The sequence below is a fragment of the Denticeps clupeoides genome, chromosome 3 (assembly GCF_900700375.1).
Source record: "Denticeps clupeoides chromosome 3, fDenClu1.1, whole genome shotgun sequence".
Lineage (NCBI taxonomy): Eukaryota > Metazoa > Chordata > Actinopteri > Clupeiformes > Denticipitidae > Denticeps > Denticeps clupeoides.
This window is the reverse complement of record NC_041709.1, coordinates 4,937,360-4,960,140: the sequence shown is the minus strand read 5'-3', so window position 1 is coordinate 4,960,140 and position 22,781 is coordinate 4,937,360. Positions and strand designations below refer to the sequence as shown.

The following is a 22,781-nucleotide window of genomic DNA, read 5'->3' as shown; positions in this document are numbered from 1 at the left end:
TGTGTGAAGATTCTGCGCTCAGAGTTATAAAATGACCATGATGCCAGCGTGGGGAGAAGTGAAATATGTAATGATGAGGACAGCTGCACTTCAGAATGCTCAGAGGTGGCTTCATTTGGCTACAAGTTGGGGGCTTCCGTCCAGGTCATTGTTAGTTGACACACAGTTAGAGACGCTCAGGGAATCAACCAAATCGCCGTGCACTGTGGAGTTCGCCCAGCATTAGATACAGAGTCTTGGAGCACGGGGGGCCTGTTTGAAATGGATAGAGCAGGATGCTAAATCCTTAACTGCTTGCGCTTTCAATCCCTTTCCCCGTCCTACCCCAGGGAAAACTAGGATTTTTTTTAGAAAAAAAAAAAAAAACCTGCATGCCAGTGGAAATTTCAATTACTTCAGATGGCCTAAGATGGCGTTAAAAGGCAGTCTCGTCTGTAGTCATTAATCTCACAGCCGAGTGCCAGCATTAAGGCGGTGATCATAGAGCCAGTGACAAAAGCAAAACCACAAAAATGTCCCTGGGCCTTGTGGGATTTTTACCCACTGATCAAGCCACACATTTCCTTTCCCTATTTCCCCACCGGGTATGTCACCCATTGGTTCCTACATTATTTATAATGCTGTCCGCTGAATATTTCTCATATGAAAATGCACACTGGAAGAACACCGGAGAGGCTGCGACAGACGCTCAGAATTAGCCGCTCGGAGCAGAATTAACTTTTCATGCTTCGTGGTCTTGCTTCTGTCGGCATGAGCTCTGCCGGGGCTCTGCTCTCACTCGCAGACTGTCACCAGTGTGTTTTTTAATTAGGCAATTTGATCGAGACTTCCCAGCGCTGCCCTGCTGTCGCCCTCTATCCAGTTCCCCCAGGGCCTGTTAGGGAGTCTCAGTGCCTTTGCATTGCATTAGATAAGCGGTGGCTGCTTGAGATTCACTTTCAAGACTGACTGACGGGTAGCCTGTTTATTACAAGGCCATTAAAAAATAAACAAACAAATAAATAAATAGATGTAGTTTTTAATGGATACGTAGATAGACACACAGCCTTGAAGTACCACTCCAGTCATGCAAGATGCAAAGCATAGTAATTGATGTAAATTATATGAAACACAAAGTCAACATAAATACGTAAAGAAACCGAGAAAATGAAAGTAGTGCACACAACAAAATGTGTCCTCTGCATTTAGCCCATAACCTTGTGAGCAGTGGGCACCCATGAAAGGGAAAGGGAGTGTGTGGGGAGGGTACGTTGCTCAAGGGGACCTCAGTGGCACCTTGGCGGTTCAGCATTCCTTAGCCTTCCTTCCACCACTGTCCATAGAGAAAGGAATTTAAAACGTTTAATAAACCATAATAAAATGGTTGTGGCCATTGTCCATAATGCACACTTTTCTTTAGGTTTCTCAAACACATATAGGAATCTAGCTCTGTGTCAAGTGTCCCTCCAATTAATGATGTCTACCCGGGACACGGCAAGACAGAAAAGATGATTCTGTTCCTTCCTGTAAATACCATCATTGTCTCCTGAGATTTGGTGGATCCTGACCACGATCAATTCAGCTTTCTACGCCGAGACCCACAGTGAGTGTTGAAGGTGCTGGAGATCCTCACAGCAACGCTCCCCTCATCCATGCTGTAGAGGATGGCGATGTTCCAACCTTCCCCTGGCGAGCAAACTGAAAAGAAACACACACAAGTACAATCACATGACCATTACAAATCAAGCACAGTCATCAGTACTTGCCTGTTTCTGTTTCAAGATCTGGCAACATGATTCCTTCTGCCTCTGTATCTTCTGACCTGACAAGAAAACGTAACAGCGGAACAGCATCTTGTTGGATATTAAGCCAATTCCTGTTGGCTGCACCCTCTCAGATACCAATTTCTTCAGTTGGTACGCATCGTAGGAAGACAGTGTGTGTGTGTGTGTGTGTGTGTGTGATGGGGTGGGGGGGGCAATCAGAGTTAAGTGTGGGATGAATTTCACAGCTCGGAGCTGAGGGGAATGTTGATGGGGAGTTCAAAAGCTGCCAGTAGCTTTCCAACCTCTTCATCCCCGAACCAACCATCCCCGAACGCCAACAATTTACTACGCGCCCAGATGCAGCGCGTTGGCGCACTTCGCCGTCGGCATGAGGAAAAGGAACACTGAAAAAGCATTATGACGCAACACAGCGTGTACATAACGTATACATAATAATAATAATAATCTAGAAGAAGGCGAAACTGGTTTCAGATAAAAAAAATATCGATGAAACATTGTAACATGTAACATTTCCGGAATGCATGCTGGTTTGAGTGACAGAATCACTTGCAGTCATCTATCAAACGGGACCATATGTTGGGTTGGGGAGGAGAGAGAACTGGAGCTTACTACAAAGCCAGCCTTATCCCCAGCATTACAGGATTTGCGCTTTAATTCTTGATTAGATAGAATTTCTCCCAAAAGCAAAGCAGAGCGATACGCCGACGACGCGAACGGACGACAATATGCCCTCTCCTCCTCCCGCGGGGACAGTGTCACAGGACCCGGACCCCGCGCGAGCACGCGGAAACTAACCCCGCGTTCCCGGCGACCCTCTCGCACCGTGACGCGGGCGGCGTGGACGGGTGGGTGGGTGGGGGAGTCCTTCGCCTCTCCAGACGCGCGGAGGCGCGCCGCGATCGCTCGTCCGCTCGACTTCTTCCCCCCGTCCCCGTCCCCGTCCCCGTCGTGGCGGCGCCTGCACCCATGACTTTAAAGACTTGGCTGCTCTCTGGGCTGGGATTAATGTTGGCGTCGCTGGCGGTTTTCACTTCGCAAGGTGAGCGAGCGATCGCGCCGGAATTTTCTTTTTTTAATTCCACAGTTACCTGTGGATCGTTACAGGCCATGTCTGACCCTTTAAAAAACGAATAGCTGATGTGTTAAAAAATGTTAGAATGTCAGTTTTGGAAGAAAATGAATGTACCATCCATCCTAATCTGTTTCTGTTTTTTTTTTAATCAAACCCCACAAAAGCAGTTGTGGGGCATGGTCGTTTTGTACACTGGAGCATGATTAAAACAGGTCGTGTTCTTCCATCAGAACAGCACGTTTTTTCCAGCCCAGTGGATTAACAAGCAATTAATATGCAATAATGGCTGCAATGAAAAATGACCCCTGTCAGTGTGTGTGGCAGAGGTGCCCGTTTCATCGCAGTATCATACCAGTCCAACTGAACATTGATTTAAGAAGCTGAGGATTATCGGAAGCTAAATGCCATCACGCCCATAGCTTGGCTGCGAAAGACAAATTGCACTCATTGATCCGGCATGGAGCTGAAACACACTGTGTTGCTGAATCGCTGGGGTGCTTCAGCGCATAATGGGAGATTCATCTGCTCTTCGTTGAAAGAAAGATCACAGATGTGCGTGATGAATGAATGATTTTCATTTTGCATTCCCAAGCAATCGCATGTTACGGCGCATGCATTATTTTGCACTGTAAAGACACAGTGGCGTCTCCACTAACATGTTATGTCAGGGTGCCTAAGACCTGGCATGCTTTCCCGTGGGGGCTCTACTTTGATTTCGACAGATTTTTATAAAAATTTTTTTTGCTCAGTGATTTTATAAGAGCATTTGCCAGGGATTAATGTGCCTCTGAAAGCTGTATGAGAGCCCCTTGGTAGGCTATTTAACAGAATGGCGAAGCTGGACCCGCTGCACCTCTGAGTTTTGCAGCCTCGGCCTGACTGACAGTGCCACTGGCACCTCAGTCAATAGGATTTGAAAGGCTGTTTGCAGGTGTACGCGGGCCGAGATTTACAGACAATCCCTTTAGCCCTAATGGATTAATGCCACTAATCTGCTGGGCACTCACATCAAAGCACTCTGGCGTCACTTGAACCGAGAGAGGGAAAGTGTCTATAAGGCCATGTCAGCCAATGATGGGTAGACAAACACTGTCCAGAGCTCCCATTACGGCTGCTGTGGTTACACTGCACCATCTTCAAACTGTATAGGTCATTATTATGGATAATCATCTCGATCATGATGTCATAACACACTGAGACAATATCCAGCATGATAATAATGCATTCCACAGCGAACACAATCCCAGCTGGCTTCAGGATAGTCATATACTATCTAAGACGATAATACTATAGACAGTACATTAATCACGCCTTTAATCCTGCGCAGATCATGGGAACTGACATGTACTCTTGTAATCCCTGGCACAACCTGTTTTTATTATCTCCTCAGTTCAGCAGAATGTGTCAAACAGTTGCTGATCCATTATTGTTAATATCAGAACAAGATTTTTAAAAATGGGCAATAGATGCGAGAAAGGGAAAGGGACCATGAGTGAGGCACATGCAACGGCCCTTGTTAGTGCCAGTCAGAGCTCCATTAAAATGCATTAAAGGGGCACGTGCTGATGACATAACATGGCCTACAAGATCGTGTGGAATACAAGAGGGTTTTTGACAGTGAGATGATGCAAATCTAACAAAATTATGCCTCAGTACATGATGGCCTTTAAACGAAACCGCTGTTGCATTTATGGTGCTCAGTACTAGTTACACAAAGAACTGCAGCTGTGGCACGGCTCTGGAAGCGCTGTCGGTAGACTGGCAGCGTGCTGATCTCTCCGGCCTCTGCTGTTCAGTGAATGGCTGCATTCTTTAAGGCACTGACATGAGGGATAAGGACGACGTGTGCCGTCATTTGAAGTGTCAGGCCTGTGATTGGCACGCAGAGAGAAATGTCTATTCCGCTGTTCTCTCTATTCGAAGCGCACGGCCTGCAGTGCTACGGCTGCAACATCATCCACGGGCAGAGGTATGTGGACGTGGGCTGCTCCAACCCGGAGGTGATCACCTGCACACAGTCCCACAAGGGCTTCAAGCACCGCTTCTGCATCAAGACAGAGAGCAGTGAGTTCACATCAGAATTCCTTCATTCATACTGCACCTGTTATGTTTCATGCAACGTCTTCAGAATCCAGTTTATTAACCAAGTTGTAATGTAATGTTTTTATGTACATTTATAAATGGGAGCAGCAGACCTTACTTTCTCATTGTGGATGATTTAAAGTCTTTCCGCGGTGAAACATGTGGCCACATCTCCTTGTTTGATCCTCCGTTTCCTTTTTCTGCTCCTGTTTTCTTGGCTTGTAATAAACCGCATCAGTGTACATTGGAAATGGCATCGATGCTGCGCCTCAGGGCCACGGCTGCTTTCAAACATGCAGATAGATGACCAGGAACTACCCCTCGCAACCTCCAGAACATCCCATAAATAGATCCAAGCGCACATGCAATTTAGGAAGTAATGACCTAATTAGAGAATCAGTGACACTCACACGGTAATCTGAAGAGATGCGCGCACTGTAGATTCCCTGCGAGGAACAGCACATTTCCTGTAGTTAATATAGACAGAGAGACCTGCTAAGCGGGTGCAACCAAGGCCTTAGAACTGAACATGTAATATTTTAAATAAAGATGTATGTGGCAATGATCCAGGGGGGGTTCTTGAGTCCTTGAACGCCTCGTGAGCACTTGTTCAGATTAAAGCACTGGCAGCGTCTTAACTCAGCAATGTGCTGGCACGACGTCCTACTTAACTATGGGACAGAGAGCAATGCATTATGCGTGCCGTCCAGTTGCCTTTTTAAGTCCTCTGAAGTAGCCAGTTTCCAATCCCGGTTCAACTCTGGCTCTTCATTTTCATCCCTGGCCACACCGTATCCGTTGTTGGGGTATTAATATCTCTACGAAACCATGCTGACCTAAATCTGCGGGGAAGCAGAATCTTTTATCCTCGACCTCCCCAACATACGGCAAGAGCTCATTCAGCTCTGAAAGAACACACCAACTTAACTTAAGCATGAGAACGTGGATTAAGCGGAACATTGTTACATGACTCACGGAGAGGTCAGTGGGTGGCAGACGGGCTGCGGTGGTCGAAATCCATCCTGAAAGTGTGTAGAGGATTTTTTTTTATTAATGAAGCAAACTTCGAATTTATACAACCTGGACTTCGGCCATGTATGAGGTGCGTGAAAACACCGAAAATGAGCAATCTTGACATAATTAACGTTAAGAAAACCTGTTGGCCTCTGTACACGTCAGCCCCAGTCTCGGTGACACCTCAAGTGAAGGGTCTGACGACTCGGGGGAAAGAATGAGGTCACGGGCTGTCACTTCTGTGTACGCATGCATACGTGTGTGATTGAGTGACACGCTCGCGTTGTGAGGAGACACGGCGCCTTGAGGAAGGGATCCGGACGCGGCCCCGCTCCTTAATCCCTCGGGGCAATCATTTCATCCCGCCAGCTGCTGTTGCGTAATGCGCTTAACAGCCCACTCCTCTTTGCCCTGCGCTGGTGAGAAGTTCCTGATGGCATCCCCACCTACTGAACATCCGGCAGCACTCCCAGTTGACTCATACGGAACGAGAGTGGGGTGCATCACACAGTAGGGGCGTGTCTCTTCGGACATGCTGAAGTCCTGTCGGGTGTTTTCTTATATGCGCTGCTCCAAAAAAATAAAGGAAACACAAAAATAAGACATCCTAGATCTGAAAGAATGAAATATTCTGATACTAAATACTTTACATGGTTGAATGTGCTGACACATTTATCGAAGGAAATCTAAATTTATCAACCCATGGAGGTCTGGATTTGGAGTCAAAATTACACACTCAAAATTACACACTGGAAACACACACTACAGGCTGATCCAACTTTGATGTAATGTCCTTAAAAATAGTAAAAATGACACTCAGTAGTGTGTGTGTGGCCTCCACGTGCCTGTATGACCTCCCTCGGCAGACTCCTGATGAGTTGGCTGACGGTCTCATGAGGGATCTCCTCCAAGACCTGGACTAAAGTTTCCTCGTACTCCTGGACAGTCTGTTGTGCAACATGGGGAATGGAACGAGACATAGCATCAATGCCTTTATCTTGCAGGAACTGCTGACACACTTTAGCCAAATGAGGCATATGGTGTGATCTTAGTACCTAATGGCAGTCAGGCTACCTCTGGCGAGCACACAGAGGGCTGTGCGGCACCCCAAAGAAATACCACCCCACACCATTACTGACCCACTGCTGAACCGGTCATGCTGAAGGATGTTGCAGGCAGCAGAACGTTCTCCACGGCATCTACAGGCATCTGTCACATGTGCTCAGTGTGAACCCGCTTTCATCTGTGAAGAGCACAGGGCGCCAGTGGCGAATTTGCTAATCTTGGTGTTCTCTGGCAAATGACAAACGTGCTGGACGGTGTTGGGCTGTAAGCACAACCCCCACCTGTGGACGTCGGGCCCTCATACCACCATCATGGAGTCTGTTTCTGACCATTTCAGCAGACACATGCACAGTTGTGGCCTTTGCAGGACTCTGGCAGTGCTCCTCCTGTTCCTCCTTGCACAAAGGCGGAGGTTGCGGTCCTGCTGCTGGGTTGTTGCCCTCCTACAACCTCCTCCTCGTCTCCTGATGTACTGTCCTGTTTCCTGGTAGCGCCTCCATGCTCTGGACACTGACAGACACAGCAAACCTTCTTGCCACAGCTCGCATTGATGCGCCATCCTGAATGAGCTGCACTACCTGAGCCACTTGTGTGGGTTGTAGACTCCATCTCATGCTACCACTAGAGTGAAAGCACTGCCAGAATTCAAGATACCAGAAAGAATAGGGACTGAGAAGTGGTCTGTGGTCACCACCTGCAGAACCACGCCTTTATTGGGGATGTCTTGCTAATTGCCTATAATTTACACATGTTGTCTATTCCATTTGCACAACAGCATGTGAAATTGAGGAAAAAATGGACAGTTTGGTTTTGCAGACATGTGATTGACTTGGAGTTACATTGTGTTGTCTAAGTGTTCCCTATTTTTTTGAGCAGTGTATATCGAATTATCAAGAACAAAAATCATCAAATAATGCAAATTTGCATATGCAGTGGCTCAAATACAATTCTGTGTTCCAGTCATGCACTTATTGTGCTAGCAGTCTAAAAGAATTTGCATTCATTAAAAATGCAAAATAAACAAACAGTAATTAATTTATTGGTTACAAGAATTTAGTCATTTATCCCTATTAAATAATTCACTTCTGAAAATAAAATGTAATCAGTGAGCACTAAATTTAGACTTTTTCTATCAGCATTTGTCTGGTCATGTAAAAGCTTGCACAAGTGAATGTAACACCAAGGTCCTGCGACTAAAGCAACAATAATCTTGAGACACACTGAATATACTGAATATTGTTTTAATGAGTCTCATGTAATGTAATGAATATAATAACACAAGTGTGCAAGGTCAAACACAGCCAATAACAAGGCTGCATTTAAATCAGGCCCAATGCCTTTTATATTTATGAGTATAAATTATGCATATAAAAAAAAGTGAAAATGGTTTGTATTACATCAACAATTTACAACATATAAGCCCTAACCACAATGTCGGGAAGATTTTTGATAATCTACCAAAAATATTTGATGTGACAAAATATATTACTTTTGCCTGTACTGGTTATATGAATAATTCACACATCACAGTGTTATGCTGTTATTATATCGAAGGGGGTCTTCAGAATAATGTGACTGCACGGCCTCATGTGCACCTTTGTCATTTCAGCGGCGCTCGGGATCGTCCTGACCAGCGGCTGTGCCACATCGCGACACTGTCAGCAGCAGGAGCTGCCAGGAGTCCGCATCCACTGCTGCGACTCGGACCTGTGCAACAGCGCCCCGTGCTGGCGAGCAAACGCGTTGCTCCTTGTTTGTGCGGCGACTAGTTTGCTGTGGGCGTGGCTGCACTGTTAAGGATGTATGGACCACAGAGTGGAGGGACAAAAATGAGTCTTAACACTTTTTTTTCCCCCTCTCTCGTCTGAATCACTTAAAAATGAGTCGCATGAATTCATTTATTTAAAAAAAATAATAGTGTTGTCATATACAAGGAAATGTCATAATGATGTTAATATTCACTGTACATTTGAAGTGTGTGGAGTCAAGTTCTGAAAGGTCTGATAATACAGTTTCTTAAAATAATATTTCATTTTTATACATTAACAGTTACAAATTATTGAATTTCAGTACTGCAAATGTGCGATCCTTGGTGTGACAAACCTCATCCCTCACTGCACATTAGTTGGTTATTATATTTTCTTGCATGCTATTTCAGTTCAAGCTAATGTGTACAGATACCATACAATAAAGTAAAATTATTTGTTTCTCTGTGTGTTTCGAATGATTTTTAACAACCGGTTCCTCCAAACCTCCATATAGATTTTACTTATTTAAACTGTTCTGTGATTGTGAGACAATATTCCATATTGCAAGAACAACATCTGGCATCAAGATGCTTTTAAATATGAACTCAATAGGATATGGGGATGGACAAAAAGAAATTTGTACCAATATCTTTTATGTACTTGTCTGAATAAGAAATATTTAATTTTGAGGCACAGGTGTATCAGTTACACACAAATCTGCAAGTAGGCCTCCGCATCTCTCTAAATGTGCAAAAGATGCATTTATTCAACCGTAAATATATCCATAATATATCTATAATAACCCATGACAACCACTTGAGCTACATTAAATGCCTCCTCATCTGCCCTTTGTCCCATAAACCCATTATACACGAACGAGGAAACCCTGTGCGGTGGAGGCCGCCATCTTGGATAGGCAGTCTTCCCAGACCCGGATAATCTGCACATTAGTTATGGGCACGGGAGTTCTTTTAGATGTACTGAATCTTTCGAATCAGTTCACTGAAATGATTCACTCACCGAATCATTCAGTGCATGGCAGGAGGAGCCTGGTAAATCATTATATTATAAATCATGATGTTTTAAGTGTCCTGGCCTATGGTATGCTATTTAACTGGTCCATTAGAAGGACTGTACAATTCACACCTAACACAACCACTACTCTGGTGTAATACAAAGTCACTCTGGTCATTGTCCAACCCCAGGATTCTCTACCATATCATCTGTACTCATCTGCATTCTGTAACTCAATTTTGTTATATTAAACAGTGATAAAACTGAAATCCCACTTATTGGTAATGAATCAACATGATCCAACTGACAGTATTTCGATTGATATTGATAACTGTTATATCTGCCCCTCTCAGCAGGTTAAGAGCCTGGGTGTCAACTTCAACGGCACCCTTTCTTTTCAATCACATTACCCAGCCAGTGTACTATCAGCCAGTATACTCCTCCATCCCTCCCTCACCCACCATACTACTGCCATCCTGGTTCGCAGTCTTGTCTCATCTCGTATGGATTATTGTAACTCTTGAATTCAAGATGATTCAATTCAGCGTTCAATTCACGGCCTTGCCCCTCCACATCTGTCTGACCTTCTTCAGGTTGCGACTCCCTCTGGTGCATTCAGATCATCCTCTTCCGTCCACTCGAATGTCCCTTCGACCTGTCTTACCTCCATGGGGAGCAGAGCCACGAGTTACTGCAGTGGCCATTTAGCAGAGTTCTCTCTGCTTTAGCAATCTTTTTTTTTTCTATGACGTACACTTGAACACAACACACAAGGACATGCCACCACACCTCACACCCGACCATGTGAATGTTCACTGTTGTTGGCTGCTCATTTAATCGCTACCGTGCAATCTGTTCCTGCTACACTGGTCAATGCACAACCTATGCACAATGCACTTTAGCAGAATCCAGTGGTGTCCGTGTCTTATGTTCTCCTTGAACAGAAACATTGCCTGCATTTTCCCCATTTATTCTATTTTATTTATTTTTACACTTTAACTGTGTACTGACATTTACATTTCATCGCTCCATCTCCATCACTTCTGGCTAGCGCCTGCTGCAGACTCACTCTCGTCTCATTACTGCCAGTCTAACGTTTTGCCAGTCTATCTGTTTTATAAAACCGAGGGAATTGATACAGGAGAGTGTATTTGACCGAATTATTCGTTCAACTGAACGGAGAAACGAACGAACCGCTGATTCGTTTCAGTGCGTTCCTTTAAAAGGATCCGTTCTTTTGAACGAGTCGTTCGCGAACGACACAACACCGCTGCACATCCCCTCAGATATCTCAAGACGTTCAGCTGAAGAAAGCCGAGCACCTGGTGAGGCCGTCGCCGCCGGATAGTATTCGCTCCTCTCAGACAGCGGTGCTGTCCGGGAGGAAATGGGCCGGAGTTCGGACGCGTCGGCGGTGAAAGCCGTGGCTTCCTGCTAGCGGAGCTAGCCTAGCCTCCGCCGTCTGATCCGGAGCTGGTGGCATCGCCAGAAACGCGGCGACACCCGAGGCTCGCTCGTCCGTCGTCCCCCGCCTGCGAGACTTCGCTGGTCTGTCGTTGTCGCGGGTGCCCCTCCTTCAGAACGGGGCTTTGTTCCGCCGAATCCCGCTAGCTTGCGGCTAGCCGCTTCGTCGTCGCGCTAGTTAAACCTGACGCTGCTAGCTCGGGCTTCCCCCCCTCCAGGAAGAGTAAGTGGGATGTGTTTCATATACCCGCGTTTCTCCATAATCTGTTCGTCCTTCCCTGCTTCGCGGGGCCGGAGAGGCGAGCTGCTGGGTCTCGGTAAACTCCGGAGCGACGACTTTAATGGTGGCCACGGGCGGTCTGGCTAGTTTGTCCCTTTTGTGTTTTCTGGTTCGGAGAGCCGATAAAATGGGCGTTGTGTGTCGGGTTCGTGTTCTCCGTCCTGTTGATACATGTATAACGCGGTTAATGCGGCCTGGCTGTGGTGTAGATTGGGGTTTTCGTGCACCGACGCCTCCCTCTTTCGGGCTAGCAGCAGGGCGGGGAGGTGCAAGCGACCCTCCGGCGACGTGCGTATTATTATTAAAAATGTCACTGGTGAAACGTCGCCCGTCGCCTCTGTTTTGATCGCGTGTGACACCGGCGTGTGTTAGCATTAGCCGGCGCCGCTCCGTCTTCAGCCCCAACGCTCGCTCGGCTTGCGAGGCGATTTGTTTACTTGTGCGGCGAGTCGACTCCACGGTGCCGTTTGACGCTCGCGTTTTTCCCGTGTTTCCGACTCGGCGACGGCCGCCACCTCGTCTTCGCGACGGGGACTTTGTGGTGCATGTTTTACTGGGTTCTCCGGCCGACGTACACGGCGCATTTCTGGACGTGTGGACGGGATCGTTGCAGAGGCGCTTCAAGCCGCGCGTTCAAGCCGTCATTGGTCAGCCTGGTTCCGGCTCCGATGTGCCGATCCGCCCGGGCGTCTGGGAAATGATGTTTTATGAGTTGGTTGTGTGAAAGTGTAGCAGGAAGTGCTGACTCTGCGGTGGAGTCACATGTTAAAATGCAGGGGTGTGTGTTTATCAAGTTGGTGTCGTCCACTTTCTATTGGCGGCTGCTGAGGTAGCACTGTTACACACACACACACACACACACACACACACACACACACACACACACACCAATACACTCATAGCTGTGTGAGTGGCTGGGACCCAAGACTAAAGTTGTTACCCTTGTAGGATCAGGAGACTGTAGCACATGACTGAGAGAAGGGGTCACCACCACCTGGTCACATGGTGGAGGGCGTGGCCTCAGGCGGCGGGTGTGGTCTGACTGAGCGGGGTGTATCTGTGACTGTAATTAATTAATAGCACGGCTTCACGTAACCAAATATGATCTCGGCTGTTCCCTGTTGCCTTTTATGTGTGATAAAAAATGCCATTATGTCATGACCACACGATTTGTGTCTTTTTAATTATCTGCATATTTTTGGTTCCATTTAAGTTGAATACATTTCTGTCATTACTAAATCAAAAGGCACTGAGAGGCTATTCAGATTTAATATACATTTACATTTACAGCATTTATCAGACGCCCTTATCCAGAGCGACTTACAATCAGTAGTTACAGGGACAGTCTCCCCTGGAGCAACTTAGGGTTAAGTGTCTCGCTCAGGGACACAATGGTAGTAATGGTGGGGTTTGAACCTGGGTCTTCTGGTTCATAGGCAAGTGTGTTAACCACTAGGCTACTACCACCCTTATATATTAATACACCCTTATATACTATACACCCTATACACCCTTATATACCCTTAATAACAAACTAGGTTAAGTGATCAGAGAATCACAAGTGTGTCAACCTTTTGAAATTTAGGTGGATCTAAAGTCTAACATATACATAGTGCAAAACATTCTGATTGGTCTAAATAAAATTTGAGCCAATCTTAGCCGATTAAGTCTCTTTTTCCATTGCCGTGTATCAAATTTATTTGTTTTATACAAATTAAGATATATCAGACTGAACGGTATTTTCATGTCTCATCATCTCATTTTCATCTGAAATCAGATTTCACAAAATGTGTCAACAGTTTGTTGGCCTTTCTGTTCTCTAGACATAATCAGAACAAAAAATAGCATTCTTAATTATTACTAAGCTTTCCAGTCTGATAAAATTACAGCAACTTGCGGTTGTGCCTCAGTATTAAATATTAGTTATTAAATATGACATAATAGCTTTCACGGTTATAGGATACTCGGTGAAGCCGGTAAAAAAAAGACAACAGGCTTATAATGTAATATGTTCATATAGGCTTTAATATAACACTCACATTGTTAAATTTATAGCATGGTTTTAACAATGCAATTCCGCAACAAGGAAAGTGGTACAATGACTGCGTCTACCACCGACATGCTCAATAAGAAGAGTTTGAAGATGCATGTCTGCGCAAGTAACAATATGATTATTCGCCGAGACAAGTAAGAGGAAGCCGATCATCATTTGCCTGTAAAGTCTCGACTGGATCAGATGAATGTGCTGCGTTTGATTTCCGATGGAGTTGAAGATCCAGCCGCAGGCGCTGGTATTGAAAAGTTCGTCCATAACCGTTATCGTCATGGGCTTTGCAGCACTCGTTAGTAAAGAGGCTGAAAGCGCAGGCCTCCAGCCCACACGAAAACGCTTTTTCACGTCTAGTCGAACAGCGGAGCACGCCAGTGTTCTCCAGCCTTCTCTTTTTCATGCGAAATGTGCACCGTAGAGAGGATTTCTTGTAGCTGCTTCATCAGGTTCTGCAGCTGCTGCAGCACAACCACGATTATCCGCCATTGTGGTGCGTAGGACTCTTTCAGGGTTATAGGTCAGGTGCTGGTTTTATGTTGTTGGAATCCATTCATTTTTTTTGTACATTTTAATTCTTCTGAATTCAGTGTTTTCCGTTATAAACGTATTTGTTCACTTAAAAACTGTGATTATGGAGTGGATGGGAATAACAAATCACATTTAATCACCGTTCAACAAAGTGCTTGGGCATTTTGTGTTTTCATGATGCAAAAAAGAGAAGTTGGCGAAATAATAACGGCCATTATGGTACTTGGGGAAGTGCAAGGTGTACATGAACGGCACCCATTCTTGCAAGCATTTTGTTTTCCGTTTTTAAGTAAGCTTCTTCTTAATTGAATCATTGCACCCCCACATTTGATTTTTTTTAAAAGTCTGTGTGAATCCCACTCATACTCGCTATACATTATACATAATTTTTTCTTTGTTCTGGCAAGTTTAAATGGAAAAGTGGTAGTGGGTGGGTGGTAGTAGCCTAGTGGGTAACACACTCGCCTATGAACCAGAAGACTCAGGTTCAAATCCCGCTTACTACCATTGTGTCCCTGAGCAAGACACTTAACCCTAAGTTGCTCCAGGGGGGGGACTGTCCCTGTAACTACTGATGGATAAGGGCGTCTGGTAAATGCCGTAAATGTAAATGTAAAAGTACCAACGCAGCCGCTTCTTTCTATGAGGGTTGAGTGTGTGTGTGTGTGTGTGTGTGTGTGTGTGTGTCTGTGTTTCATCATGTTAGTAGTACTGCTGTTTTCTTGACAAATGAAAATTGGATCAGTGATTCCTGGAAGGGAGCCTCAGACAGGAGCTCAATCAGCCACAGTTCCCATTCCTACATGCCTCATTTCCTGATGGAGCACGGCTACTTGTCTCCACAGGTTTTCTTAGCCGACCTAATGTTCCCCGTGGTTGTCATGAGAGCCACCCTCGGTGACACATTTGCGAGGAGTTTCATTGTGACTGGATCTGTATTGATGACCTGCATAACCTGACAACGACCATAACTTACCACATCACTGTTTTGCTTGGCAGAGCCACAATGACCACCGCACCGTACAACTACTCCTACATTTTTAAATACATCATCATCGGTAAGTCCCGGAAGCCGCGTGACCTCTGCATGGTGACAGGCTGTCTGGGTTGATGTGTACTCACCGGCGTCTCTTTCTCCGTAGGGGACATGGGGGTTGGAAAGTCATGTTTGCTGCACCAGTTCACAGAGAAGAAATGTAAGTACCACACCTGAAGCCCAGCTTACATCTCTGTTCTCCGGTTACGGTCTGTGCGGCGAGTCGGCACCGGAGGGCGTTTGTAGCTCCTACGGCAGTGGCGGCATAAACTGTCTCATTCGCTGGTAGCTGATCATACAGTTCAGGAGGTTCATAGTTCTGCTAAACAATCAAGCAAATAGCAAAAAGAAGTCAGTCACCGGCCAGTTAGGGAGGCAGGGCTAAACGTGACCTCAGTTTCTGACGGGAATGAATGTGACGTTAGGCCAAAAAAACTTCTCCGGTCACCTGATTTAAGAAAGCTGCCTCCTTTACGTGGATTAACGTAGAAACCTCAGCCTTAGACCTTGACCGCTTCCTTTGGTCGCATTATTAAATATTCCCTGTGGTCATTGTTTCTGTCTTTTGAGAGGATTTGCAGGTAATTTCCGTCCTCCCGTGCAGCACCAAAGGAAGTTCCTGCAACGCTTCCTTACGCAGCTTGTGCTTTGGGCCGTGAGCTGCCTGTTCATCCGTCGCCAGCGGCATTTCGGCGCTCTTGATATAAGCAGCACGTAGACGGCAGCGAGTGAACAAGAGGCCGCTTTGTGCCGGCGGGACTTCTGAGCTTGCCTGCTTGGATGCGGGCAGCGGGATAAAAGCCAGAGCCTGAAGGGTGTTGAATGCCCCGTGCACCTGCTCTCTACCTCGCTGCGGTGTGTGTGTGTGTGTGTGTGTGTGTGTCTTCACTGACATAGTAATGGAATCGGAGGAGTGGTGTAATTATTATAATCAGACCAGCAGCAGGTTAATTACAGCAGTGAGGACTGTACTTATGGTCCTCGAAACGACAGAGATGCCCGGTAGCCTTCCTCTTTCCACCCTCCTCCTCCTCCTCCTCTCTGTGGTGCTTGAGGAGAGTCTGTGAACCTGCGTCTGTGAACGAAGGTTGAACGGCTTATTTATAAAAAAAAAAAAAAAATGTGGACCAGTTTCATCATATATCACCAGTAGGAATATCGTGAATATAACAATAATGTCTTGCAAAATTTTTTTTGCATTATAACACAACAATGATTGTTACCACCTGGTTTAAGAACAATGTTTCTAAAATGCCTTTTCCATTTGGCATCATCCCCAGACATTCAAAAGGCAAGCATGCCTGTCACCATTTTATTAAATGACAAATTTGTTCTTAAATTCTGCCGAAATCTTGAAATGTATTGTAGGCTCCACAAATTTTCCAGGCCTTGAAAAGTGAGGTGATTGTCATTGTGATACACTGCAGCACAACACATGGTGGCACATCACCCTTGGTGAGCAGTGGGCGGCCATGACAGGCGCCCGGGGAGCTGTGTGTGGGAACGGTCCTTTACTCAGTGGCACGTTGCCGGCAACCTTCTGATTACAGGGCCGCTTCCTTGACCGCTAGGCTGCCGCTGGCCCCCGTATAAATTAAATAGGTGAAGTTATGGAAAATTAATTGAAATCTGTCTGACGCATGATCATATCATATTTCCCATAAGACTGTGTTTTTCTACATTTACATCTACAACGATTGAAACAAGTGCAAGTCTATAGTATCTTTGCTGGATGTATGTAGTGAACTTCCATAGTCCAGCACCGCTGCATGCACGTCTCCTTTTAAAATTCATGTAAATTACAGTTGATGGTTTATTCCATTTTACTCGGAATGGCCTAGCGGTTAAGGAAGCGGCCCCGTTATCAGAAGGTTGCCGGTTCGAATCCTGATCCGCCGAGGTGCCACTGAGGTGCCACTGAGCAAAGCACCGTCCCCACACACTGCTCCCCGGGCACCTGTCATGGCTGCCCACTGCTCACTCAGGATGATGGGTTAAATGCAGAGGACAAATTTCACTGTGTGCACTCTGCTGCTGTGTATCACGTGTGACAATCACTTCACTTTAACTTTAAATCGGCCTGCGTGAACTTGGAAGGAGAAACACTGTCATTTAAATTAAGCTTTTCAGAGTTCACATAAGTTAAACAATGATCTGTTTTCCTTCACATTTGCACAGGAATCTCAGAGAGCGTTTGGTCATGAAAATGTACTCTAGAGTAATTAAAACATCATGTTAATTCTTTCGTAGGGAAGCCTGCACATGATGAGCTGCCGAGTGAACGTACCCAGTGTCCTCCATACTTGTGTTCGAGGGGCTGTGGGAACAATGCAGATCTGGAAAGCCATGTCTGCTGATGTTCGCCCTGGGCTAACGCTGGGCTCTCGACTTAATTACGAACATATTGTCCGTCTCATTAAGATGTTTGCCGTCAGACTGTTAGCGGCAGGGTTAATGAGCGAGTCGCTCCAGCAACGTGCCCAGACTGGAGCTGCTAAACTGTTGAAATGCTTTCAGTTTGGTGTGAGCTGCCTTTGTGTGTGTGTGTGTGTGTGTGTGTGTGTGTGTGTGTGTGTGTGTGTGTGTGTGTGTGTGCTCTGCAGTCATGGCGGACTGCCCCCACACGATCGGTGTGGAGTTTGGAACGAGGATAATTGAGGTGAGTGGGCAGAAGATCAAGCTGCAGATCTGGGACACGGCGGGTCAGGAACGCTTCAGGGCCGTCACACGCAGCTACTACAGGGGCGCGGCTGGTGCCCTCATGGTCTACGACATCACCAGGTATATATACACACACACACACACACAGTCACTCATAGACACGCCCATGCCAACTGAGACCCTTGGCTTGTGGATCACAAGATGGCTTCACATCTCCACGTTCAGTCAGCCTGAGTCAGCAGGAGGCGTGGCCTCATGACTAATAGGTCATGGCTGCTTCATTTAGGAGGGCCTGCTGTTAATGACCTTTGCCAGGAAGTGTGATAACGAGTGGTGGTTGTCCTCATCGTAGATTGCAGGCAACGGTTACCACAGTAAAAATTCAGTACAGTTGCGTTAAAAAAAAAAATCTGTGTTAATTGTTGAAAACCAAGGGGCCTGGTTGCAGTAATCATTGCTTACATCGGTTTTAAAGGGTTTTTTTTTTTTCCAGTTATTCAGAGTTGCTAATACACAACATCTAGCGGCTGCAGAGGGCGTAAAGTTCACCACCACGGTCTATGTTTTAAGCAGGGGATGCAGGACTAAGCTCACAGATGTCTTATCAACATGATCTTGATCAACATAATTCAGTGTCTCGTGGAATAAAAAAAAAAGGGGGAAATGGCGATATTGCTGTTTCGGAACATTTGAAAGGGCTGTCACGTTCAGGAAGGAAGGATGGTGTTGGAGAAGCGCTGCTTTGGTCCTTTGTGTAACGTGATCTGTTAATTCGCGTTGGTCGCTTCAGGATCGAGCGGTGCTGAGAGGGGCGTAGCTGCTGTGCTTTGTTGTCTTCCGTTTCGTTGCCGTTCATTTTGCTGTCGTGACGTCTCTCGCCCCTGCAGGAGAAGCACGTACAACCATCTCAGCAGCTGGCTCACCGACGCCAGGAACCTCACCAACCCCAATACTGTGAGCAGAATAAATTGTTTAGAGGAAGAGGCTGTCCCTGCTGCCTCTCTGCGGTTTTAACAATCTTTTGTGCCAGACGCCTTGTACAGATGCAGAAACTTTCTGTAAAACATGCACACGTGATCTGTTCCATTTCTCTCCTGTTCAGGTGATCATTCTCATAGGAAACAAAGCAGATCTTGAAGCCCAGCGGGATGTGACATATGAGGAGGCCAAGCAGTTTGCAGAGGAGAACGGTGAGACTGCAAGAAGCCCCATTTTTCACGCAACTTGGTGAATATGTAGCTGGTTAAGTGAAGGGAAAAACTACACTGAATTATACACCAGTAAGAACGTTGTGCGATCGGCCCATAAACTCCTTCACTGTCCGCCTCCGACTTCATGCAGAGATTGTCTCTGGCTGGGATAAATTTTTCAACTGTGTCAAAGGTCATAGGGGCAGTGGTGGCCTTCTAGTTAAGGAAGCGGCCCCGTAATCAGATTGTTGCCGGTTCGAATCCCGATCCGCCGAGGTGCCACTGAGCAAAGCACTGTCCCCACACACTGCTCCCCGGGCGCCTGTCATGGCCACCCACTGCTCACTCGGGGTGTTGGGTTAAATGCAGAGGACAAATTTCACTGTATGCACCGTGAGCTGTGCTGCTGTGCATCACATGTGACAATCACTTCACTTTAAGGTCAGACAGGAATTAAACGTAAGGCAACTGCATTAGTGAAAGTGAAACACTACAGCACACGGTGTCCGCTGCTTTTAACCCATCACCTTGGTGAAAGGTGGGCCGCCGTGAAAGGCGCCCGGGTAGCAGTATGCAGGGATGGTTAATTGGTTCAGGATTTGAACCCGCATCCTTCCGATTACCGGTCCGATTCCTTACCTGCTCAGCAAACCACTGAATTGTGTTCAGCTATGTTAACACATTAAACATTTAGAGATGAATTGTTTTAACGGTGTTGACTGCCCTAATTCACACATTTTCACACTGTTTCACGCATCTCAAGATTAAATCTTTTTGTTACAGGTCTCTTATTCCTGGAAGCCAGTGCGAAAACGTGAGTGTCATGACCTGTAGTGTGAAGATGTGGCGCTACTGCAGGTCGTTTACTGACTTCTGTCTCACGGCGTGTCTCCCAGAGGTGAGAACGTGGAGGACGCCTTCCTGGAAGCAGCAAAGAAGATCTACCAGAACATTCAGGATGGCAGTCTGGACCTGAACGCGGCAGAGTCGGGCGTCCAGCACAAACCCTCAGCGCCGCAGGGAGGCCGGCTTACCAGCGAACCACAGCCCCAGAGGGAAGGGTGTGGCTGCTAATGACCAATCGACATCCTCCTCCTCGTTCTACCCCCAGCTGCCCTCCGTGAAACATGTTCACACACACATCTGTAGCCCTCCACACACACACACACACACACACACACGCCGTCCTCAGTTTCTTCCCTCTTCTGGCATGTGGGGCTGCATGAGTGGGAGAGAGACACCCTGGGCTGGACTGGGTGGTATGTCCCTCCTCCATCGATTACATTTCTGACCCTCCATCCGCCCCTCTCTTCCACTCCTCCTGTCCACCTTATTCACCTTGCCTGCAGTCAGCGTGACCCCGTCATCACCTCGGGGCCACAGGACCCCACAGATTATACGACCCATTAAGAGATCTTCCTTTTTCTCTCTCTTTTTTTTTTGCTTTTAATATTTCATTTTATAACTTCATTTATTTACAAATGCAAGCTTGTCCACAACACCTGACAAACAAATACCAAACTGACCTGAAAGTAGACAAAACCGGAGCGTCCCCATCGCTCCCTCTGGCAGGGTTCTGTCCTGCGTACGTTTTATTTCATTCAGATGGAAGCATGACTCTACTTAGCCTTCCGTCTGGATCCTGAAGGTGTAGTGACATGGATTAATGACGACATGCACTTAAGAAGTGTGTGTAAATGTGGGGTGGGTGTGTATCGGACCCTGAGTCCGCTCTGCCTCGGGCCCAGCTGCCATTTGTATTGGCTGGGGGTCTTTTGGTAGCAGAGGTGCATTAGCTGTTACACGGCGCCTTAATTAAAGATCTGACTAATCGCACTGCTGTCGGTCCTGGATTGTGTATTTTTGATGAGGGCAGGACAGTTTAAGACACTTTAACCGAGGTTTAGTAAGCATTGTCCCTCTTCATCCTCCTATGCCACCTTTCTCCTCCCAGACCCTTACCAGTACACCTAGTCTGTCCTTAACAGCGCGCGCATATATATATATATATATATATATATATATATATATATTGGTTTGCCTTATTGTTAACGATTAATGTTAATATTATTTTGACTTTTTAATCTTTACTTTGCCGCGCTTGCTCCTACATACTGCTGTCAAATAAAACCTGCTGTTTTATAGCGCTGCTGCTTTGTTCAGCATGGGCGGGGCGGGGCGGGGCGGGGCCGCTGAACAGGTTGTGTAGTAGACACACACCCACGCACTCTGGCTGTAAATCCACTAGCTACTACCGTATCTAGGCTTGTATAATAACTGCACGCGTCGTACACACACACACACACACACACACACTACCGTTCCTCAGAAGCAGCCATCAGTGTCCTGATATTGACCTTTTCTGTAACATATATATATATAAATATATCTATATGTATAAAACAAGCCCCACCTGACTCAGCTGCTGTAAATATGGCTCACTGTCTGTCATTTGCAATACGGGGGACAGGCGTCCATCCCGACCCCCTCGTACAAATCTTGTACAGGTGACGTGCTTTTTGTCGAATGCTTGTAACTAGGTTTGCTTGGGACAAATTCTGTAACATAGTTTCTATAAATAAACATCTGGATGGACAGTGTCCCTCTGCTCTATTCACTGGTGGCACCCAGGGGTCGGAATCTTGAGCCGCCCCCCCCTTCTCCATGATTCCCACTGACTTGTCATTGCAATCGAAAGCTGGTGTTTGTTTTTTTTTTTTTGTTTTTTTAAAGGCATAATCTGTAGTAAAGATCATAAATACTTTAAATAAAGTTTTCTTTACCATGGTACACAAACGGAAGCGAATCAGTACATTGTGCAATATATTTCACAAAATGAAATGTAGTCCAGTTGGATGCTGAAACTTTATGAGGAACAACCTAGAACAGTTTGTGCCTTTAAATAACGGCATTTGTGATTCACGTGTGTCATGTTTTATGATGTTTTAATGACTCCACCTTCCAGACCCCTGGTCGGACGGGCTTATAGACAGGATTTCTGCAAACGTTTAGGTGTTCTAGAGCTATTATATCTTTCTTGTTGCACCCACACCTTCTTATTTATTTTTTTCTTTTAGAACAAACCTAAAGTACCTCAGAGCGATGTCTTGTAGCCCCTTGACCCCAGTCTGAAGAAGGAAATTAAAACCAGGCGCTCAGCGCTGGGGGTGGAGAGAGGCGTTCATTGTGTTGTCAGGGAAATTGGACCGAACCCCAAATTGGTCTGCGAGTGGAAGGATTTTTCCTCCTGTGAAGGAGCGAATATAGTCTTAATTCTGGGTAAAGTGGGGGTTGGCTGGCGGGTTCAGCGGTTCATCAGCCTGAACCACCACTTCTGGCTACGTGTTCACGTTTCAAGGACGTTTCAAGTACATATGTATAAATTAAGCAGGAGCTGTGCTAACATTTAAAATGCATTCTGCGTGTATATGATTTAAAAAAATTAAATAAAAAATTGTTGACCTTTTGATTTTAATGATAATAAAAATCTCTAGCCAGAAAACAGATCATACTACATTTTGTGTTCTTGTGTCCTAGTCCCCCTACAGCACACGAATCATGCCTGTTTTTTTGGCTTTATTTTTAAAATCCATAAAAATATCTCCATGACAACTTCAGTACATCTCAGGTTAAGTTAATAGCACTAAACTGAATGCATGGGGGGGACACAGCCGAACTGTACGTGCAGTCCCAGGAAAAATTATTCAATAACCACATACAGAAGTATAGCACTAATGTATATGAAACTAATATTAATATCTCAGTTGTCATGTTATGCCCCTAGTACACCTACAGACTTACCAGAAGCAGC

At 46.0% G+C, this 22,781-nt stretch overlaps 1 protein-coding gene across 1 annotated transcript; it reads left to right on the top strand.

Moving 5' to 3' along the window:
• The first annotated feature begins 10,960 nt into the window (after nucleotides 1-10,960).
• On the top strand, nucleotides 10,961-22,472 carry rab14l (RAB14, member RAS oncogene family, like). The gene is made up of 8 exons (XM_028971720.1): nucleotides 10,961-11,086; nucleotides 15,083-15,141; nucleotides 15,226-15,279; nucleotides 17,723-17,900; nucleotides 18,668-18,734; nucleotides 18,883-18,970; nucleotides 19,754-19,784; nucleotides 19,867-22,472. Exons 2-8 carry the CDS (start codon nucleotides 15,090-15,092, stop codon nucleotides 20,042-20,044), a joined length of 648 nt encoding a protein of 215 aa, XP_028827553.1. The 5' UTR covers nucleotides 10,961-11,086; nucleotides 15,083-15,089; the 3' UTR covers nucleotides 20,045-22,472.
• Nucleotides 22,473-22,781: the final 309 nt, after the last annotated feature.